Source organism: Acomys russatus, chromosome 1, assembly GCF_903995435.1.
Source record: "Acomys russatus chromosome 1, mAcoRus1.1, whole genome shotgun sequence".
Lineage (NCBI taxonomy): Eukaryota > Metazoa > Chordata > Mammalia > Rodentia > Muridae > Acomys > Acomys russatus.
The window spans coordinates 6,984,175-7,006,941 of record NC_067137.1 but is presented as its reverse complement, the minus strand read 5'-3'; the positions used below and the strand labels follow the sequence as shown (position 1 = coordinate 7,006,941).

Sequence of the window (22,767 nt, the reverse complement as noted above, 5' to 3'; positions counted from 1 at the left end):
ATTTGTCCACTTACGTAATTAGTTCCTGAAGGCATTTCCAAGGGCAGTTTCTTATCCCACATGACAAGAGTCTAGAAGAAATTCTATAAGTACTCTGACTCAACACCAGCTGGGAGTGTAGGGCTTTGGCTTGGATACTGCCCCACACTGGTTGGCTTTCTGCAGTTCGTTTCTATGACTGGCAGGTTTCTTTCAGCCTTTGCCCCTGCTGTGTACAGCGTCATACTGGGTGGCTACCCTCCTTGTGAAGACTTTAAAGTGAAATGGGCTAGGATGTACTCTAATCCCCAATTCCAACACAAGTTGGATGTTGTCTTGGGGGGGGAGGGGTGCACAGAAGCAATAAAGATTGTGGCCTTGGACTAGGCAGCCTAGGCTCTGATGTGGTCAGTGTAAGTTCATATTCTCGGCTCTATGAGAGCTGAGAGCACACAGAAGGCTGCACAGGGAAGGCACGCCATCTTCATTGTTGGGGTTGACGTTAGGTGCAGGGCATGTGCAGACTACACCACAGTTCCCAGCCCCCACCTGTTCTGCTGCTAGGATCCAGATGTGGAAGAGAGAGATGGTGAAAACAGATTGTGGAGGGCAATGGTTTGCATGAGGGGAAAGCAAGCCAACTGTTGGCCTGGGTAGAGTAAACGGCACCACCATGCCTGAGTCCTTTGCCCAGCATGAGATCAACTCCGTGATGACTCACGTCAACTTTGTACTCCCTGATATTCTGGGAGTATGTCCCTGGTGTGGGTTTGTCCTTGGGTGTGTTTCATAGGGTCAGTGTGAGAAGAGGGCACAGATGTGAACACATGTGGAAAAGCACAATGCCATAGCTTGAGGAGGCTTCCTGTCTCGGCTCATATCCAGCCCTGGCCTCCCCAAAGCCAAGATTGTCCTCCCAAGCTAAAGGAAATAAGCTTGCTTCTGGAAATCTGTGGCCCCCATGAGCAAGAAACTGCCTGGTCCTCTCGATAGCAGAAGAGCCAAGGCCTATGACAGAAAGTTCCTGCCGGCCTCCCACAACTCTTTCTAGCTAGATGTTTAGTGGCATCTGGTTCACACAGGGAGGGGTTTCTGGCTTCCAGATTAGGCTTAGTCTTCCACTCAGAGTCTGGACAGACCTGGTGCTAGTCAGTGGCCTTATCTTGGAATTGGCTGTCACTTGTGGCCCCATTTTAGAAATTGTGTAAAATAATCCTTGACATATTCCTGTCGCCTAGTTCTGACCACAATAGAGTTAGGCCTTAAGGCACTGGGGGTTGTAAGTGTTGGTGTAATTAGGACAAGAACTACCACCTTGTAGGGAGAGAAACCTGCACTCCATGTCAGCACTGATGGTCATTTTAGCATTGCTGCCACCGCTGTTATAGTGGTGGTCTCTGGGTTCTTGTCACAGAAGGGTACTCATCACGTACAGTCCTTGTATCCACAGGAGCATTCTGAGCAGAAGACAGGGCTATGGGGTGGGCTCTCAGCAGTCATCAGAGGTACCCTGAAGGTCCCTATGCCTGCTCCTTGTCACCAGCCTTGAGGTGAAATCATACGTGAGACCCTTATCCGGCAGCCAGGGCTGAAAGCTGAACAGATCTCTTAGCCATGACCAGGCTTCATAAGCAGGGCAGCCCTTGCCATCTCCAGATAGCAGAAAAGAGAGATCGTTACAAGGAACTGGCCTCAGGCTTTGATTCTCTTTAGGGGAGGGAAATTTCCCCAGAAAGGTTGGTTCAGTGCTAGTCTGTTCAGTAGCACAGTATTGTGGGCACCGAAAGGCACTGAGAATGCCATATACACAGGAGGAGGAGAGGCACCACAGCGACTTCTTCAGTTTGGCTCAGGACTGGCAGGTAGAGCAGATGCTATCTATGCTCACTTGAAGGAGCCTGTGATTTGGGGCTTTGTGATTCACCAGGTAGAGAGGTGCTGCTTATGATGTTTTAGGACACATATTTTCCCCATAATCTTGCCTTTCAAGGAAGCTGGTTGCATGGCCCAACGTGAATTCTGTTATGCTGGAGAGATGACTGCGGAAGGGGTGCAAGCACAGGGTGTCACATGGAGCATTTAACCGATTAGCAGATTAGTTAGCCAGAGTACAGATGTGACAGTTGATGAAGGGACTATTTTAAGGGTTTAATCCCTCAGTGTTATTTCTCGGTTGGTTTGGATGGGGGTGGGGAGAGCTTGTTCTGCTGTCACTGTGTTGGGATGTGGAGCAGTGTGTGTGTGTGTGTATGTGTGTGTGTGTGTGTGTGTGTGTGTGTGTGTGTGTATACACTGTCATGCCCTCCTGAGAGCTATGCTTCCAGCCCAGCCCCTACCTGTGATAGCCAGTGCAGAGCAGGGCTCCCTCACTTTACCCCATGAATCTTTCTGTTTTGGTGACATTTGGTGACATCTGACACAAAAGGGGCTTATTTACCCCTCATGAAAACTACAAAGAATCTGAAGCAGGGCAGTTGGCATCCACAGTTACCTTCGAGTCAGTTTGCTGTCCCTTTGGTTGTGTCTCTGGTCTTTATATAGCTAATAAAACACAGAAGGGGAGCCGGTGGTGGTGGCTCACGCCTTTAATCCCAGCACTCGGGAGGCAGAGGCAGATGGATCGGATCGCTGTGAGTTCGAGGCCAGCCTGGTCTACAAAGTGAGTCCAGGACAGCCAAGGCTACACAGAGAAACCCTGTCTCGATAAACAAAACAAACAAACAAAAAACAAAAACAAAACAAAACAAGACAAAAAGGGATCCTAGAAAGAAAAGAGAGGAAGGAGAAAGGTAAAACAGACAAGGGAGGTTTCTGATCACTTGTTGGACTCTCGGATTTCTACAATCAATGCATTTAAGATAGTCACATTTATGTCCCCTGGGGCATAGCGGCTTGATTAATTATTTGACACAGTAAATACTTTAAAACCATCCAGTGACTTCTGTCATTCCCATCCACGTACAGGAGACAGTCATGGCATACACAGTGTCATTCCTCTGAAAAGCTTGGGGCTGTACATGTTTCAAGATTTGAGAGTTATGGGGAAATTTTGCATAACTTTTTTTTTAAAGATAGGCTTTCTCTGTGTAGCCTTGGCTATTCTGGAACTCACTCTGTAGAGATCTACTTGTCTCTGTCTCCCAAGTGCTGGGATTAAAGGCATGCACCAGCACTGCCAGACTGTTTTTCTTTTAATCAGTTATTTATTTTTATTTTCTGTACATTGATGTCTTGCCTGCACGTGTATCTGTGTGAAGGTGTTGGCACTCCAACAGACTTACAGACAGTGGTAAGCTGCCGTGTGGGTGCTGGGGATTGAACCTGAGTCCTCTAGAATAACAGCCAGTGCTCTTAACCACCATGCCATCACTCCAGCCAGAACCTGAAACACTTTTAAGTTGTCATGTTGACACATTTTGAGCACCAGGTTGTTAGATGAAGGATGCTCAGCCTGCTTGGGCTGAATGTTGTCGCCCTGACAACAGGAGTAAAGTTGTGTAACCAGGTTAAAAAGGCATGTGTTCCCTCTAGCACCCATCCTCCCCAGGCCGGCCTGCAATGTGCAGCCATCCTCCTGCCTTAGCACCCTGAGTGCTAAGGATGTCTTTATTGTCAGTGCAATTGATGCTCTTCTCCACTGTGCACTCAACCATAAGAGTTAGAGTCTGTGCTTCTTAAAATCCTAAGGATCTGACATCTTGGGGAACACCTGCCGCGTATTAAAACTAGAATGTCAAAGAAGGAAGAAGTGACTCCTGGTGGTTAAGTGTTTTGAGCTTGAGATATAAACAGCTTGATGAAACCACAATGAAGGAAGAGGAAATCCTTCTCAGATCCCTTTTAAATCCATGTGGAGACGCCATCTAGTGGCCTAACGGAATAACGGCGACGAAAACCCAAGTTACCAAGAAGACTAGACGTTTTCTTAGAAAAAGCGTGCATTAGGTTGTGTGATTCTGTGAGTCTCCCTGTAACTCCGAAAAATGTATGAAGTTTATAGTGAGCATTTAAAACTGATGAATAAGACCATTTAGTCTTTATAGGCAAAGGATTTGAGGGCAACCCTGTTTTGTCAAAACAACACAAGATGTAGCCATGAGTTAGGTTAGGAAAGCTTATGGTATAGGGCCAAAGAGATGGCTCAGCAGCTAAGAGTGCATACTGCTGTTGCAGAGGACCCGGCTGGGTTCTCAGACCCACATCCATACACATGCTTACAACTACTTATAACTTTGTTTACAGGGGAATCCAACCTCTGGCTTCTGAAGGCATCTGTTTCTCTCTCTCTCTCTCTCTCTCTCTCTCTCTCTCTCTCTCTCTCTCTCTCTCTCTCTCCCTACACACACACACACACACACACACACACACACACACACACACATGTAAACGTAAAATAAATTGTTGGAGAAAAAGATTTATTGCACATTCATTTTATTCAAAGAACTTAGGGACAGTAAGATGGCTAAAGTGAGAGAAGAATCGAGCACCATGAGAAGAATATACATAAAGAAACTTAAGCACTGGACTGGTGAGAAGGTGCAGCGAATAGAGGTACCTGTTGCCAAGCCCGAGAGCCTGAGCTGGACCCCCAGGGCCCATATGGTGGAAGGACAGACCTGACTTTCACAGGTGCTCTTCTAACCTACACACACACACACACACACACAGAGAGAGAGAGAGAGAGAGAGAGAGAGAGAGAGAGAGAGAGAGAGAGAGACACCACACACACATGCACACGCACACATCATGGCATGCACACTCACCCACATACACACAAATTAAGAGGAAATTAAAAAGCACCAAAAGATGTGAGACACGTCTTTTATGAAGAAATCTCTGGGATGTTTTAAGTCCAAGAATAAAACAGACTGACTTTAAGCAAATTTGTTGTAAAATATTATGTTCTTTATTGCACATTGGATATGTTTACTAAACTTTTTGCTGCTTTTTCTAGAGGATGATATTGCTTAATTTCAGGATTATCTTTTATAAGGACCGTATACATATTTTGGTTGTATATATAATTGATTCTAATTACTTTTGCAGGCCTACTCATTAGCCTTTCTCTGTGCATCTCAGGGGTTATCACATGCTTCTTTACACCCTAAAGTTAGATTTGAATGAGCTCTGTGTCCTTGTATCTACTCTGCTGACAATGCTCTGGAATCAGGCCTAACCGTGCCAGAATGTGTAAGAAATATGTGCACATTAACCTGTCTCATCTAGACTGTAGAAAATGCTCTACAAATTCTCTCTGGAGTTTGTCTCAAAGTTTACTAGCTCCATGGTTCAAACCACTGCACGATCTGCATCTCACATTTTTCTCTGACTGTTGTTTGTGGGGTTTTGTGTACCGAGGGATGGCTGGTGGCATGCGGGGTAGAAGTGGCCCGGAACGGACCTTTTGGTAGATGACATCACCCTCCAGACAACACATCTCACAGAGAGGGTAGATCTCTTGAGAGGATCTAGATGTCATTAAAGAAATGCGTTGCCAATGCTTATAAGCATACGGAAGCTAAAATGAGTGTCTCGGGAGTCATTAAAATGTGGACGCAAAGAGCAGACAAGTGTACACATTTATTAATGGGAGCATTGTTGGGGAAACAAGCAGGTGGTTAAAAAGTGCTCAGCACTTGCATCTGTATAAAGAGCTCAAATACTCCCTAGCCATCATATGTACATGATTTACTTAGCAAACCTTTTGCCTCTGTAGGGAGCAGAGGTAGAAATGGTACCCAAGCCTTCCTGGTCTCCAGGTAGTGGCATCTGAAGCCACTATCCCTCTCATGAACAATCTCTGGTGGCTAGAGCCAGGAATAATAAAGTGGAGCCCAAGAGGCATGTGGCTGGTTTCTCCTGCCTCTTGAGGGGACAGCACTCAGAAAATTTTCCTCCTGACTTTCTTCTGGCAGTCCATCCCATACACACATCGAGACATTTGTTTTTATATACCACACTTCATTTTGTGTGTGTCTGTGTGTACGTGTGTGTGTTTGTGTGTGTTTTCTTGCCTGCATCCAAGGTCAGCAATAGGTATATCTCTCTCTCACTGCTCACCTCATTTTTTGAGACAGACTCTTGCAGCGAGCTTAGAACTTACTGTTTGGGCTAACCTTGCTGGCCAGTAAGCTTCCAGGAGCTGCCTGTTACACATCCACCACACCCAACCTCCAGCACTGGAGTTACAGCATGTTCTGCTAGTTTCTTGTTTGTTTGTTTGTTTGTTTTACATAGAGGCTGGGGATCCGAACTCAGATCTTCATGCTTGCACAGTGAACACTCACCCCACTAAGTCATCCCCCCAATCACACTTGTAGACAGTTTTAAGAACAAAGAGGAACTATGGGGCAGCAGATGAGTCGTCTTACACTCTTTAGGCGCACTTCACTTCGAAGACCAGAGTCTCGTCTACATATTTTCCAGGGGTGACACTGACTTCAGGACATAGTAATCTTCTCAGTGTGTACTGCCTGCCTCCATGTTTCTTGCTCCCCTGCCTCTTCCCAGCTGCCAGCTTCATCTGCGTCTCTGCTCCCTTCATCTTTGGTCTACTTCTTATTCTGCTTGTTACTGAGGAATCTATTCTGTCCTCCGCTTTGAAAGCTGACCAATCAAATCTTTTTACATTTCCCACTCCTCTCAGATGACCCCTGAGTTGCCTTTCAAGTTTACGAGTGACCCCCAAATGATTCTTCTCCCAGTGAGTCAAGGATCTCTAATTAGGAAGACAAGGGCAGTTCCTCTGCGCTGATGGAGAGAGCAGATGCCACTCTTATCTGGGGAAATAAGCAGGGAAGGCCCCAGGGGCCGGAGCTGCCACTCTATAAACAAGTTCGGTTCCTTAACCTCCCTGTGGCGTCGGTGTGCCTGCAGTTGGGGGTAAATGGCCATTTGCTTTAAGTTGGGGCTTCCTGGCTTTGTGAGGTCTGACAACCCGAATGTTCTGCAATTGTGTTCGGGCTGTGTGTGTTTCCCAGCTTTTACAGTCGCGTGTTTAAAGAAATGAAGAGGAAGACATTAAATATTTATTTTGGCTGACAAGATAAAATGAAAAGCTGCTAGTGGGAAGATAACTGGCAAGTCTGAAATCTAGGTTTGTTTGTCTTCCAGAGCGTGCCCATTGTGTGCCTTTGAATGGATGATACAGGAATTAGATAAAAGCATCTTATTATGAGGTTGATTATAATATTTACTCGGAGCATTTTGATGTAAAGATTCTAATCGTGAAAGGAAGTGGAATTCCTCCAGGATCAAGTATTGTATCTTTCCTAGATGGCCAGTAGGCACAATACTGAGGGTTTCTAGAAAATTCTACCTCTGCCCAGTGTAGCTGGCAAGTGAATGGCCCTATAAGTGGTCTGTTGTCGCTGGGCAAAGTTTGAAATGTATTCAACAGCTTACCAGGGATGCTATGTGGGGTAGTACAGACAACATTGCTCCTTTCCTCATTCTCCCCCGACTTCATCTCAGCCTTTGGGTACCAGCTGCAGCATCCAAGCTACCAGTGACATGTCCATGGCCGGTAAGCCTAGAGACCAAGTAGGGACGAATCCTCTTGCTATGAGGATGGCCAGCTGGCACACGTACTCTGCCAGCCTCTCACTAGGGAAAGCTCCACAGGGCCGAGACAGATGCACTTAAGCCTTTCAGTCAGTGGAGCTAACCTTTGCTTGTCAAAGGCTCAGACCTCCAACATCTGATCTGGTCAGAAAGCATTCCTCTTGTCTGATCACATGACGGCAGGCGCCATACAGAATGGAAGGACAGGCTAAAGATTGTGATAGAGTGCTAGAGGTACTTGAGTATGTCCATGTATGTGTGCATCCATGAAAACATGTGCGCACTGAGATGCTTAGCCGTGCTTAAGGAAGGAAAATAGATGGTGAGTGACCAGGTTCCTTAGTGTGATAGATTGGCAGGCCTTGGTTGTACCTTAGGTATAAGGAGACTAGTGCTCACCCAGCACTCATTGTGGGAAGGCAAGAGGAGAAAGAGCAAGATGCATGAGGCAGATACATCCTTCCTTCCCACTGCACATCCCATTTGCAAGGGATGAAGGAATTGGAGGGGGCTCTGGGGAGAAAGGGGGGCTCAGGATGACCCTGTAAGAGTTAAGGCTTGCAGACCATTGGGGGAGAGAGAGGAAAGAGGGTCCAGTGCACACTGCAGATTAACTGAAAATCAAATTGCTTGGAAACCAAGACTGGACTCTGGGGCGATCCAGAACCTAAGCAGAGAGCAGCGGGCCTAAAACGATCCTTTAGGAGGATCGAGTCTGACAGCCACAGACATGTGACCCAGCAAAGTGAGCATCCGGGCCTCTTGTTTTCCTCTCCTTCTCTTTAGCCTCCGCCCAGGGGACACAGGTCACAACTGTGCCCAAAGGCAACGTGCTCCCAAGTAGGATTGTCATAATGAGCCCCTGCCATCAGCTCTGACTTGTCATACTGTGCTGAGTACACTGGACGATGCACTCATGAGAAAAATGTGTAAAGTACCAAAGATGGAGAAACAGGACCCAGGAAATGACATGTGGCACAGATGGTGGCCTGTGCAATAGTTCTAGGGGAGGCCTTGGTTCACTCAAATGTCTCCACCCAGAAGCCTTCAGTACTGCCTCATGGCTCTCCATATGTGCTTTTTCCTGCCCATTTCCTACCCAAACCAGACAGCAGACAGAATGAATCCATCCGTGCTTGGTACAGTCACGCCCTGTCCCAGCTTTGCAGCCTGTTATCTCCAAAGACTGGTTTTGGGTTTCTTTTCCATAGTGGCCTCTGTCTTTGTCCCTCCCAGAGAGGAGGTGAGTCAATCAGGGCAGCCATGGGAGACACCTAGGTCACAGGTGACACCCGAGAAGTATGGGGGGGAGGCGGGCATGATAGCACAGGGGGCTCTTCCTATCTGGCTCCCCCTGCCCTGCTGTCTTCCCACCTGGACCCAGTCAAACATTACGCAGCCTCCACCTGAATGATCTTGAGCTGGCAGTCAGGAGGCCTCAGCTCTGAACTGGGCACTTGTGTGGACGTCAAGCCAGCTCTCCGGCCCCCTGGCTCTCCACTTGCTCATCTGCATGAACCAAGAGGTTGGAGCTGTGTGAACCCTTCCTGACCCCAGGACTTCTTAGACAGTAGGCTGAGCAGTGGAGTCCTCTGAGTAGAACCTCAGGAAGGGCAAGAGAGGAGAGGGGCCGGATCCGCGGTTGCAGGCCGAGGTCCATGGGGTTTTGCTTGAATAAATAACTGGTGTGACCTGGGGGATGTACTTGATGCTCCCGGTTTAGCGTCTGAAGCCCTGATCGTATGCTATGCTGAGTTTATTTGGTCTTCCCCCCAACCCCCCCTCACCTGCTGCTTTCTTTCTAATTCAGAATCATGGAGCTGATTGGTTACCACCCTGAGGAGCTACTGGGCCGCTCTGCCTACGAGTTCTACCATGCCCTGGACTCGGAGAACATGACCAAAAGTCACCAGAACTGTGAGTTCCTAAAGCAGCTACCTGCTAGATACCCTGTGTCCTTGCAGTGTGCCCTTGAGGAGTGTGATTAACAAGACATGCTTTGGTTACTTCCTTCCCAGAGTCGCCATCTTGGGTAGCAGATAAGGTAAGATACCTTCAAGATGGTCAGGGAGCCACAGCTACCACCAGCCTATCAACGCTTTTATGCAAATTAGGAGAAAGACTGTTGAGTCCTCTTGAGTAGTTAACATTGTACATAACCCTCAAGGACAGCCCTGGAGGGCATCTATAGTCAGTGTATAAGCAGCTTGGGGTCTGCGCTATACCTGGGCATAGAAGACAGGTCTGGAAGAGTTCAGAGGAAAGTGGGCTTGCACTGGATCTGTTATGAGGGTAGAGAAGGCTGGGGCTGGACAGAGGAGCAGGTCGTAAGAGAAAAGGCTGTCTAGGCAGCAAGTGTAAAGGCCACGGGAAAGCCTGCACAGCGAAGGAACTCTGAAATGGGACTACCCAGGAGACCCTCTATCACAGAAACATTGTGTGTTCGTAGGCCACATGTGCCTTCTGTGGTACTTGAAATGTGGCTGATGCAATAAGAAACTTTTTTTTTTTTAATTTCAGTTTAAGTTTTAAATAATTTAAGTAGCTTTATATGGTGTGTGGCCACCTCATTGGACAGAGTGGTTCTGTAGTGTTCCCCGTGGCCAAGTTCCCAATTTAGTCTTCCCATTTGTAGATGCTCCCGGTAAATCCTTCAAAGCCATGAAACCCCATCAACATGTTAGAACCTGTACCCGGTTGAGGACTAGGACTTGGTAGACATGATCTCTACCCTAAGGAGTCTTGTTTTGAAAGTAAAAGGAGGCTAAGCTCCCAGAAGCTGGGTGACCTTAGCATCTCCCATAGTACCAGGGGTAATACAAATACCAGGTGAATGATAATCTCATAGACAAAACCGTATTTGGGGGAGAGGGCATCCAGGTATGACACTGGTACAGACGGAGCTGATATGAGGGTGGGATAGGAGGATTCAAACACCGAGAAGCTTCCTTGCAGCCACGCTGGCAAGGTAGGAAGTAGAGAAGTGTGGCTATCTGGCTAGTCCTGGTTGTCTCACGGTTGGGACATAGAGTTCAACTCCACTAACTGAGCAGGAGCTCCTCAAGCTGTATACAGCGTAGTTTTCTCAGAGATGAGGTGAGGTGTCTCTTTCAAATTCACCATTCTGTTTTTTTCCCCCGAGACCTTTGGGTTTCCTCTGATATAATAATACAGTAGGGATCATTAAGGTATCTCAGACAAGTCTCCCACTTCCTAGATCCATCCCCACTCAGGGGTCCAGGCATGGCAGAGGGAGGCCGGGGCACTCCCGAAAGCCATGACACTCCCAGATGCCATGACTGTGACCCAGCCAGAGACTGCAGGGTATGGCGCCAGCCTTCTCTTGGAGGGGCCAATGCTTTTGTGTATCCCAGGGGTTCCTCACTCCCAAGGCAGGTTGGTAGAGATAGATACACAGCTGTGCTCTGCCCACCTCTGTCCTAGTTCACCAGCCAATGCCTCGGAGTCTGGGGGAATGGCTTCCTTCTTTTCCAGGCCTTCTCAGCCAAGGGACAAAGGCTTTTTGGGGTTGTTGATTTGTTAGTTTTGGTGTGTGTGTGTGTGTGTGTGTGTTCCTGTGTGTGTTTGTCTTCTGGGGGGATAAGCAGGAAAAGCACTGTCAGGGAGCTCATGGGGCATATGGAAAGGATCTCCCTTTTAGGGCTCCCTCATCTATAAGAAAAGATAGCACACACACAAAAAAAAAGTTGGTCCTATCAGTTTGCAGCTGACTCCTGAGCAAAGTATGTTGGAAAAACTTTTTGATTAGATGTTGTTTTTTACTTAATACATGTATTTAGTGCCCCCCTGCACACTTAAAGAAAATTCACAGTCTAAATAGAAAGTACAGACTCTGGGTTTTTTTTGCGGGGGGTGGTTGGTGGTGGTGTTTGTTTTATTTTTGCCTACTGGGGTTAGGTAAAGACCACAGAGGCCCCTATTTAGCCAAGAGGCCTGCATCAAGCTAAGCCAAGTCTACATGCCATGGAAACAGGTTCAACGGTGATTAGTGACAGGAATCTCTCCACCTCACCTTCTATTTGCCCTGTAGATCCCCTGCTGAGGTGGAGGCTCAGGTCTAGGTTACGTGTGTGTGTGTGTGTGTGTGTGTGTGTGTCTGTCTGTCTGTCTGTCTGTCTGTCTGTCTGTCTGTCTGTCTGTCTGTCTACAGTTCACCCATGTGTGTCTCAGCCTGTACGTGTTCCTCATCAAAATGCCTGGAGAAGCTCAGTCCTCAACCAGATTTAGATAATTGAAAGTCATCATTTCCAAATGGCTTAATAATTTATACATTGTGACTTATCAAAGGAGGGATCGGGCTGGTTTCGCTTTGTTATGCTCTTAGGAAAACAAGATTAAAGGCTATGAAAAGCTTATCTCCCTACCAACTGGCAGGCCCCTCACCAAGGCTGCCATTAATGAGATGATTAGAATGCTGGTGTGAATTAGAGGCTACTGATAAAGCAGGCCTTGCCTGCAGTTACTAGAAATGCTGTTAAAACCTCGCTTGGTGAACTTTTTCATCAAAAAGCGTAAGAGCCTTGAATATGGTTTGCATTAAGAATCGTCTGAATGAGTTCATTCCAGGCTTGAAGTCATGCAAGAGTTGTCTCACCACAGCTAGGTGGCCAACATGGCACCAAGAAAGGGACCACAGAGAAGACAAAGGTTCCTTCCTTGGCCAAGGAGTCCATGATGGTTTGACGAAGTGGCCGTAGCTGACTTTGCCTTCTCACTTGCTTCCGGTTCAACACGATGCAGTCAGAGAGGATGCTACTGCCCTGGGAGTCAGAAGACCGACTATGGAAACATGGTCCCAGTTGTCCTGTGCAGTGTGAAACACAGCCCTCCCAGCCTGAGAGTCCCTGTGATAAGTGACAGCGTCTCTCCTCCCTCCAGCACAAGATTCCACTTAAGAGATTAGATCCAATGAAGATGACACCACCACTGTGGGAAAATAATTTGGCTTCTTCTGATGATTAAAAAAAAAAAAACCATGGTCTTAGCATGTAATCTAGAAGTTTCACACCTAGCTACACCCCCATGAGGAGTGAGGCCATGCTTAGACAAAGATTTAGACACAGATGTCTATCACAATCTTTTTTTTTTTTAACCAAATTCACTATCTTTTTTTTTTTTTTTTAATTTTTAAATTTATGTGCATTGGTGTGAGGGTGTCAGATCTTGGAGTTATAGACAGTTGTGAGCTACGTCTATCACAATCTTATTCACAACAACTGAAAACTCAAAACATCCAGGTGAAGGAAAAAAGTGGTCGTAGTACTCCCATACAGCGAGACAGCGCAGCCCCCGCCCCATCCCCCATGAGAAGGGATGGATCACGGAAACACCTGCAACAACGCGAACCTCAGAAACACACCATCAAGTATAATAAAGCCAGACTCATGGAACAGACTTGAGTGGTCTCCCCCCCCCCCCATAAAAGTCTAGAAAGAACAGGAGATAGTGACAGGAATAGATAGTGCTTGTCTGGGCAGAGGTCAGAACTAGGATTAGTTAACCATGGGGACCTTGGGGCTGGGAGAGATGAAGCGTTTGGCACCTTTGCTGTGGTGATGGCTACACAGGTGCTGACATTTGTCAAAACCCATTGCACTACATGCTAAAAATGGATCCATTTCCATGGAAGGTAAACTAAAGTCCAATAAAGCTTGTTTGGGAAAGGCAAATGAAGTTGAAAATGGGGATCTAATTTAGACTCTTAAGCCTGAGACATTGTGCAAGTCAGCAGTAATGTTTAGCAAAAGGAAATCTGTGTGGGCTTCAGTCGCCGCAGGTGTGAAACAGATGTTTCACACACTAATGATAACCCATGCAGCAGCTTGCCAAGTGAGGTGACAATGACAGTGATCTCCACAGGTGCATCACATGCCAGACCCTGAGCTAATTGTCACACGGACTTGAAGTCATCACACCAGGCAGTTGTGGGCTCTGTGGAGCAAGGCACACGTCATTCTCAGTCATCCCTGCCCCTTGCTGGTGCTTGTTAAGATTTTCAAGAGGGGCCAGACATGGTGCTACACACATTTAATCCAAGCACTCAGGGAGGCAGAGGCTGGTGGATCGCTGTGAGTTCGTGGCCAGCCTGGTCTACAAAGTGAGTCCTAGACAGCCAAAGCTACACAGAGAAACCCTGTCTCAAAAAACTGGAAAAAAAAAAAAAAAGAAAGAAAGAAAGAAAGAAAGTAAGAAACCAAAAGAGATTTTCAAGAGGGTAAGATGTGCTAAGACACAGGATCGTAATTGGCATGACTATGAAGGAGGCTGTTTCTCTACCATGCCGGGCTGAGGAATAGGAAGATAGCCCATGAGCTGACCAGGAGACGTGGGGAGACTGTCTACAAGGGAGCCTGGATGGTCTCTCACAGAACCCCTGGAGACATTGCCTGGAAGCAACACCAAGTAGCCTAACTGGCCCAGTACCTAAGCACTGGGCATCAGTGGCTGGGGGAAGAGGAGGTTTCTAAACATTTGTGTCGCTGATGAGGCAAGCGAGTCCATTTGATCCTTAACACAAACAGCAGCAGCATCCTGGACAGTTGACAAGGACAGGGATGAACATGCAGTTATTGTCAATACTGCCTTTTGCAGAAGAGGAAACCACACCAGCATTGTTCCTTCCCCGAAGTCCCCAGACTTCCTGAGCCTCCTGTTGTACCGCTCTGCGGCTCTCTGTGACCTCGGCACTTCTGGGCTGGAGCTCCGAGCAATGAATTCCCGAAGGATGGAAATCCAGTGCACAGCTTAAAAAGCCAGCAGATGTCTCGAAAGTCAGCAGGCATTAGTACAAAGGAGCTCTTGGTCATCTTTTTATCAAAAATGGAAGATGCACTCGGGAAAGGGGAAGAGGACAGTCTAGGGTGTGGGACAGCCCACTCCCATCCCCAGCGTTTTTAGACAGTGGTGGCACTGGGAAAATGAATGCTTAGAACGATCTAGAAGAGGAAAGAAACTCTAAGCTGCCAGTCTCACTGGGTAGTTGAAAGGCAAGCTTAAAGACTTTCCAGTGGCTGATGAGGAGGCTAAGAGGAGGCTACTGGCCCTGAGTTCCAGGCCTTTCTTTACTCCAGCTGTAAAGTGCAGTCATTTGTCTCACAATGTCTCTGGGCCCTGAAGTAGTAGAGTCCTAAGAGTTGACTTTGAAAGTTCAAGGGTCACAATTAAAAACAAAACAAAAACATAAACAAAAACCTCAGCTGGGTCTTTTGGCACAGTAGTGAGCCTGTTATTTGGGAGTCTAAGGCAGAAGAACTGTTCAGTTTAAGGTCTGGCTGGGTTTCAGAGTGAATTCGAGGACAGCCCAGCCAATTACTGAGACCTTGTATCAAAATAAAAACAGAAAGGGTTGGAGCTGCAGCTCCAAGCAACAGCACTTGCTGAGCCTGTGTGAGGCCTGCTGTTCATCCGTCACAGTTGGGGAGGGTGACAGGTCCGTGTCATGCCTTTCTCCGAGATGAACTCTAACCCCTACCACCTACACTGGGTGAAGCCTGTGAAGAAAGTAGGGTGTTCCTTCTGGTTGTCCTCAACTGAGCTGTCTGGGAGTCCGACAGCAAGGGTTTTTGATAAGCCATCCCAAAGCTGTGGCGTGGGTCACTCCCGTACTGGGCAGGCTTTCCTTCAATCTGCCTGTTCCTCTTTTTAAAACGAAGAATTGGCTAAAATGGTCTCCAGCCCCAGTCCCTGTTCACTCTTCCTGGTCATCAATGCCTAACTGGAAGCTCTGTCCATCCTCCTCCCCCTGACAGGCGACACTTCCTGTGGGATCTAAGTGTATGCTGCACACTGCTCCCATTCCTCTCTCATCTCTGGCTCCTTTCTTCCCTAGTGTGCACCAAGGGGCAGGTGGTGTCTGGCCAGTACCGGATGCTAGCCAAACACGGAGGATACGTGTGGCTGGAGACCCAGGGAACGGTCATCTACAATCCCCGCAACCTGCAGCCCCAGTGTATCATGTGTGTCAACTATGTCCTCAGGTGAGTCAAGGAGTCAAGGAGGGTCCTCTTGGGACCCTCAGCCATGCCTCCACGCGCTGTCTGTGGCGTGCACCCTTCTAAATGAGAGGATTTTACATCGTGATCTTAAGAATCGTGTTCTAGAGATTTCTTTTCCTCCTTCCTCTTTCTCCATTATGCTGTCATGCCTCTGACTGGTGCTGAGTGGGAGCAGACTGTATACAGCAGTTGCTTAATATTGTATGAATGAGAGACAAGAGAAGTGCTCGAGTGTTTTCTGTGGTTGCTGGGGGGGGAGGCTGGGATGGGGGGACGTGGATGATGTGCCTTCCCTCCTCCACGCCTGGGAAGAACGCGAGAGGCAGCCATTGCTCACAGGAAGGAGAGTGACACAGGCCTCCAGGCCTCTTGCATGCCCACAGCTTAAGCACAGGGTAGCTCTCGCAAACAGCCCGTAGGCAGAAGTTATCCTCGTCGGCTCGGCTTCCATGGTGATTGTGAGATTCTTTCCAAAACACCAACAGAATCCCTGCCCATCTCTGGTCTGAAAGGCTTGGCTATCAGGCCTCCGACATGTCTGGGGGAGCCAAAGGCTTTTGCTAAAAAAAAAAAAAAAAAAAAAAAAAAGCAGATGCCCTGAACAGTTTTCTCACCCTGTCAGTGAGATCCAGAAGAACGATGTGGTCTTCTCCATGGACCAGACTGAATCCCTGTTCAAGCCGCACCTGATGGCTGCGAACAGCATCTTTGACAGCAGCGGTGACGTGGCCGTGTCTGAGAAGAGTAACTACCTGTTCACCAAACTGAAGGAGGAGCCTGAGGAGCTGGCCCAGCTGGCCCCCACCCCAGGGGATGCCATTATTTCTCTGGATTTTGGTGGGTACTTTCCAGCGCTTGCTGAGCCCACAGAACCCTCTTGGACTTGGGGTCGTGCTTATTATAACAAGCCTCCCCAGGCACAGCTTCAAGCTACACTTGGCCCTTGCCCGTGTTGTGCTCCTCGCTTGTTCATGGTCAGGGTGTGCGTGGCACAAAAGGGCCATAAACTCCCTGGCTGTTGAGTTATACGCCTTCCTGAAGGGCTAAAGGAGGTGGGCAGTGGGAGGGCTGGCTCCCTCTTGACTGTGAGTTATGGGACAGAGGCTTCCCCTCGTGGGTCTCAAAGAGCACCCTCTAATTTAAGTGGAAAACTAACTAGGACCAGTAGAAGGAATAATGCCAGAAACACAGTGGAGAGCAGAATGGGGCCCAGGAGGAAGCCCATAATGGCTCTCATTTGCCCATCTTACTGAAAGAGAATCAGCTGTGACTATCCATGGAAAGGCCTCTTCCAGGTTGTACCCTCCCCTAGCCCAACTGTGACTGTCCCTCTTTGCATTCACTTGTCCCCCCGCCCCACCTTTCATGTGTGCAATTGAGAGGCCATAGGAAACTCGACTCCTCAGAGAATCATAAACGACAATAACCCTTGCAGCCCCCAGCTTCATGACAACACTAAGGCAAACGGCCCAATTCTCCTTTGGTAACTTCCTCATCTACATTCTAGAGTGTTCTGCGGTCAACAGCAGCTTCTAATAAGTTCAGTCTCTGAAAGCCAAGTGTTCTCTTTACAACGAGTCCCCATATTGCGTGTGATAGCTCTGGTCAAAGGCTCTTTGGTCCTAGCTGGGCTGCAGGGTGCTGACGGCATCAATCCCAGGCTCCCTCTCAGGACCTTTTGTGAAACTCCAGGGCTTCTTCACCCTGGGACGAGCCCAGCCCCTGTGAATGTTCACCAAGCATGCCTTGCCTTTGCAGGAAGCCAGAACTTTGATGAGTCCGCAGCCTATGGCAAAGCTGTCCTACCCCCAGGCCAGCCATGGGCGGCAGAAATGAGGGACCACAGTGCCCAGAGTGAGTCTGGGAGCCTGCCCGCCTTTACTGTGCCCCAGGCAGGCACCCCAGGCAACACCACGCCCAGCGCCACCAGCAGCAGCAGCTGCTCCACGGTGAGCCCTCACCCCCTAGGGGAGCACACGGGGTGGGTGGGCCCCTCATGCTCTGCTGCCAGACAACCAAGAAGTAGTACCATCCCCTTCAGGTTATTACTGTGTCCCCTAAGAGAGGCTGGGACCAGAGCTGTCTGCTGACTCTTAGTGTCTGTCCCCCCACCTCTCTTGATGTGCTGATGCCTGAAATCGCACAGAGAACCTAGTTCGGTCTCTGTGTGTGAGCCAAAGGCTTCAGCCACAGAGGCCTATTGACCACTGCCTCTATCCAATTTGTGCCTCAACACACCCTAGGACAGCAGTTCTCAGCTCTCCTTAGCAGGTGTCAAACGACCCTTTCACAGAGGTCGCCTAAGACCATCTGAAAGCACAGATATGTACATCAGAATTCATAACAGTAGCAGATTACAGTTATGAAGTAGCAACGAAAATAATCGTATGGTTGGAGGGGTCACCATTGTGTTAAAGGGTCACAGTGTTAGGGAGGATGAGAACCACTGAGCCAGGAAGTGATACAAGCCTTCCCTTAAGGGGAGACTAAGGCTCAGGCAGCTTGCAAATAGTAGCCCCCTCTATGGCGACTGGGTGGGATGGTGCGGAATGGGCCCAGGAGCACGCCTGTCTGCCCTCGATGGGCTTCTGGGGAGGCGAGTGCCATGTTCTTGACTCGGCCTGCTCCTTGGTGCCCAGCCCAGCAGCCCTGAAGACTATTACTCATCCCTGGAGGATCACCTGAAGATTGAAGTGATCGAGAAGCTCTTTGCCATGGATACGGAGGCAAAGGACCAGTGCGGCACCCAGGTAGGCCCTGTGTGGGTGATGCAGAGATCCCTGGGCGCTGAGCAAAGCGTCGGTTGGGGACCTCTCCTCCCACTGTTTCGCTGCTCAGTCATGTGCTTCTGTTTTTAACTGTCAACTTCCTCTCCTCATTATTTGGACAAACACCTTCACACTCATGAAGCCAACCTGGTAAGGAGGCAATTCTTGAATCGATGCAAGATGCAATTTTAGTTCAAGGCCAGCCTGGTCTACAAATCGAGTCCAGGACAGTCAAGGCTACACAGAGAAACTCTGTCTTGGAAAAAAAACAAAAAACAAAAAACAAAAAAACAAAAAGAATAAAAAATAAAATTTTAAAAAATTAAAAATAAATAAAAATAATTTCCCTTTCAATGCTTTTCCTTTAAATTATTGACAAAGGCACTATGGAGTTGTATATTCACTGACGATTTATTGCACAGGACCACATGTTCTTGCACAAACAGTATGGAGGTTGAGGTGTGTGGTGGGGTGCGCAGCTCTCCTGGGGCAATCCACACGCCCCCATCTGTCTAAGGCTGAGTTCTCCATCCGGGCTTCCACCCTGCTCCTCATCATGCGCCCTCACTCTCTCCCGCAAACCTTCCATTGTCTCTGTGCCTCCCTTTGCCCTGCGTGTGTCTGTGGCGTTTCTTAGCACAGGCAGGTAGTCTTGCTTCGTTGTCTGGATCTGCAAAGCTGTGTCTCTGTTCATGAGTGTTCTATTGTGACAGTGGGGATGATGGCGGGGGACGAGCCTATGAGGACCAGCTGGTGAGAATGGCAGCCCCTTTGCAGGGCCTATGAGGGTGGTGAAAGAAGCTGCCCTTTACCCCAGGAGCTCGAGTGCAGCAAAAGTAGGATGAAGGGGCAGCCCATGCAACAGGCAGGGAGCTTGCCTCCCTGAAGGAAACGGGCAGAGTAGGCTCTACAGGGCAGGCGTGGGAGCTCAGAGTACAGCGTGAAGGGATAAATGCATGGGAAGGTTAATATCCCAACAGAAAGCTTGTGCCCTCTATGGCCAATCTGAGGGTTTCCAATAGAGGTGTTTGAATGGAAGGGTGACAATTTGAAAAGGCCTGGGTTGGACGTGGACGGGCCAGCCACGACGCCCCAGCTTTGCTCTGTGTCATCCCCCCCCCCAGACGGACTTCAATGAACTGGACTTGGAGACCCTGGCACCCTACATCCCCATGGATGGGGAAGACTTCCAGCTAAGTCCTATCTGCCCAGAGGAGCCACACATGCCAGAGAGCCCCCAGGCCAACGCCCAGCACTGCTTTAGCACCATGACCAGCATCTTCCAGCCGCTAGCTGTGGGGGCCACCCACAGCCCCTTCTTCCTGAATAAGTACCCGCCTCAGCAGCTGGAGAGCAGGAGGGTGGGGCCTGAGCACCGGCCCGTGTCTTCCGTCTTCTTTGATGCTGGGGGCAAAGGGTCTCTGCCGCCATGCTGTGGCCAGGCCAGCACCCCTCTCTCTTCTATGGGGGGCAGATCCAACACTCAGTGGCCTCCAGACCCACCATTGCATTTTGGGCCCACAAAGTGGCCTGCCGGTGACCAGGACACCGAGCCCTTGGGGTCTCTGCCGTTGGGGCCATCGCAGTTGGAGCCTCCCAACATCTCACCTCATGTCTCCATGTTCAAGATGAGGTCAGTGACAGATGTCTGGCCGGAGTGGATATGCTGGGCAGGGAGGGGATAGACACATAGCTACTAGTGGGAGCTCTGCAACCCCACATAGGCCTCCTGCCTCACTATGTCCTCTCCCCCCCCCCCGCCCACTCTGCAGGCAGCTGGTGCTTACCTAGGCCTCTTCCCTGACCTTTGAGAGCCAGAACCCCAGAAGAGAGGAGGAAGGGCTTGTTGAGTACCCCAAACCCGCTGTGTGTCTACATTTTGATCACCCCAAGGGTGCTTTCTTACCTGGGATTCACCTTTGGGCAAGGATAGGGACTTGGGTGACCATTTCTCCATAATCCTGTGCTTTTCATCTGCCCAGGCTCCTACCCCAGAGCCTCTGTGGGGTATGCATAGGCACCAGCATTTCCTGTCTCAACAGGCTCTATATCAACACACTGTATCAACAACAGCTCACTGGGCTTAGGTCCCAGAGCTGCTGGCGTGTGATGCCTGTAGTGTGTGCCCTTTGTCGCGCACCTCAGATGGTCCTCTGAGTGGGAGGCACTGACAGAAATCCTTGTAGAGACTGAGGCCATCTAGCTGGGCAGCCACCTGTGAAGGCAGGACTTGTGGGCTACCTGGGTAGGGCTGAGGTAGGCAGGTATGTGGAGGGAGTTAGGGGCGACTGACCTCTTCAGCATCTTACCAGGCGAGCCTTGGCTGCTCTGTCCTATGAGTCCACAAGCCTCCTCAGTCATAAGTGTTGGGTCTCGGTAAAGACGCCAGGCAGCGGGAGGCTATAGATCCCCTCACGCCTGCTCTCTACTCTTGGGTTTGGCAGGTCTGCAAAAGACTTCGGGGCTCGTGGCCCATACGTGATGAGCCCAGCCGTGCTCGCGCTTTCCAACAAGCTGAAGCTCAAGCGCCAGCTGGAATATGAGGAGCAAGCCTTCCAAGACACAAGCGGGGTAAGGCCTCTCTACCGTGAATGGAAACCGTGGGCAGATGCAGGTTGTGTGTGTCTCCCTGTGCTTGTCCTACCTGCTGCGTCTGTGTGGTGCTCCCTCCCCTCCTCCCACACCCCTACCCGCCCCCCCCACCTCCCACCCCCAGCCCTCTTCCTCCAGCTACACTTCACATCTGCAGGGGGACCCTCCAGGCACCAGCAGCAGTTCACATTTGATGTGGAAACGTATGAAGAGCCTTATGGGAGGGACCCGTCCTTTGATGCCTGACAAGACCATCAGTGCGAACTTGGCCCCGGGTAAGCAGACCTGCCCCGCCAGGGTCTGATGGAGGGTTGGAGGTTCAGGACCTCCCCTCTGGGTCTTCTTAGAATGAGCTATATCCATGGCATGAGTGGGCTCCAGGTTCTGACTGCTGAAAAAAAAAAAGTAGGCTGAGAGCTACCATCTGTCCTATCAGGCGGCACCACATTTCACTGTCTGGCTTGGATCTTCCAGATGAATTTGCTCAAAACTCCATGAGAGGCCTGGGCCAGCCACTGAGATATCTGCCATCCCCGCAGCCGCCATCTGCCGTGAGCCCAGGGGAGAGCACCAAGGGTGGGTACCCCCTACAATGCTACGCCTCCCAGTTCCAGGACTACAGTCCTCCAGGAGCTCAAAAGGTGTCAGGTAAGTGCTTTGGGGACTCACGCCATAGCCAGGGCCTGATGCACACAGGTGGCCTGACTGGGCAGGAAGCTAGGAGGCAGCCACTTGCAGGCAGAGGCTCGGCTAGGTCTGAGGCAGCTAGGTACTGTCCACAGGGCTCTTCAGCCAGCCAGCCAGCCTGCATGAGGGTGGACTAGCCAGGACCAAATCTCCTATTCTTCATCCCAGGCCTGCATGGTGCCAGGCCCAGGATGTGTTTGACAATGACTTGTTCAAAGAGCCCCTTGAAGGGCACCGGCCCCCTCAGTGAGAATCTGAGGAAGGAGAGAGGCCTCTATGGATATTGTCCCAGAGGGTGGCCCAGCAGGCTCCCCAGAGGGCGGGTCTAAAGCCCTAACACCAACTAGGGAAGCTACAGAAAAGAATGGCTGGCATGGCGAGGGACCAATGGCTGTGACGGACTTCCAAGAAAGACAAGCTTTGCCTCTATGGAAAAGTGGGCTGGAAGGCTTCCTGTCTGAGGTGCGTCATTTCCGGGCTCTTGGCACCAGAGGACCAAGAGTCTATGTCTTTTTCTTCAGCTCCCCACTGCCTGGAGTGTACGCACACAGCATGCTGGGGCATTTCTCTAAGAGCTTGCACAGGGCACTCATGGATAGGAAGCTTGTTGGTGATCTAGAAGTTCAGCTATTGCCACTGACACGCGAATGTGTTTCCACAGAGGCCCGTGCCCAGCATCACTCGGCACAAACACTTTGTGGTTTGGGAAAGAAAACCCCAGACCCTTGTGTACAATAGTATTTATAGTTGCGTTCTCTGAGCTCAGCCTGTGGAACTCCAAACGCCCTGGGCAGCTGCTGGGCTGGCAAGCCAGACGGTTTAAAAGAGAGAACCTTGCATCGTTCAACCCCTGGTACACATCCTGTCAGCCGTAGTCAACAAATGACAGGTTTCCCCCAGCCCTTGAAACCAAAGCAAAAGTAATTGTAACTTAGGTCGTTTCTAACCATTAAGTGAATGAAATGAAATTACCAAGAGATGGGGCGTTCATAGGGGTACAAGCAAGAGGAAGAAGCAGGTAGACCCGAGGAGGGAGAGGCCACAGGGGACAGCCCCACCCTTGGGCTAAGAGACCCCTGCTGTTGCTTCAGCCTTCCTTGGGTCTCAGTACTGCTGCCATACGCTCTCTGCTGGCCCTGCCCTCTGAACAGGGAGTGGAGCCC

At 49.6% G+C, this 22,767-nt stretch overlaps 1 protein-coding gene across 1 annotated transcript in view; it reads left to right on the top strand.

The window, feature by feature from the left end:
• Positions 1-22,767, top strand: part of Epas1 (endothelial PAS domain protein 1) — an 82,204-nt gene that overhangs the window by 58,841 nt on the left and 596 nt on the right. Inside the window, exons 7-15 of the mRNA XM_051159618.1 lie at positions 9,353-9,459; positions 15,392-15,539; positions 16,180-16,394; positions 17,316-17,506; positions 18,197-18,307; positions 19,450-19,958; positions 20,770-20,896; positions 21,075-21,192; positions 21,392-21,565. Of these exons, the coding sequence (XP_051015575.1) occupies positions 9,353-9,459; positions 15,392-15,539; positions 16,180-16,394; positions 17,316-17,506; positions 18,197-18,307; positions 19,450-19,958; positions 20,770-20,896; positions 21,075-21,192; positions 21,392-21,565 (1,700 nt within the window). The remainder of the gene's footprint in view (positions 1-9,352; positions 9,460-15,391; positions 15,540-16,179; positions 16,395-17,315; positions 17,507-18,196; positions 18,308-19,449; positions 19,959-20,769; positions 20,897-21,074; positions 21,193-21,391; positions 21,566-22,767) is intronic.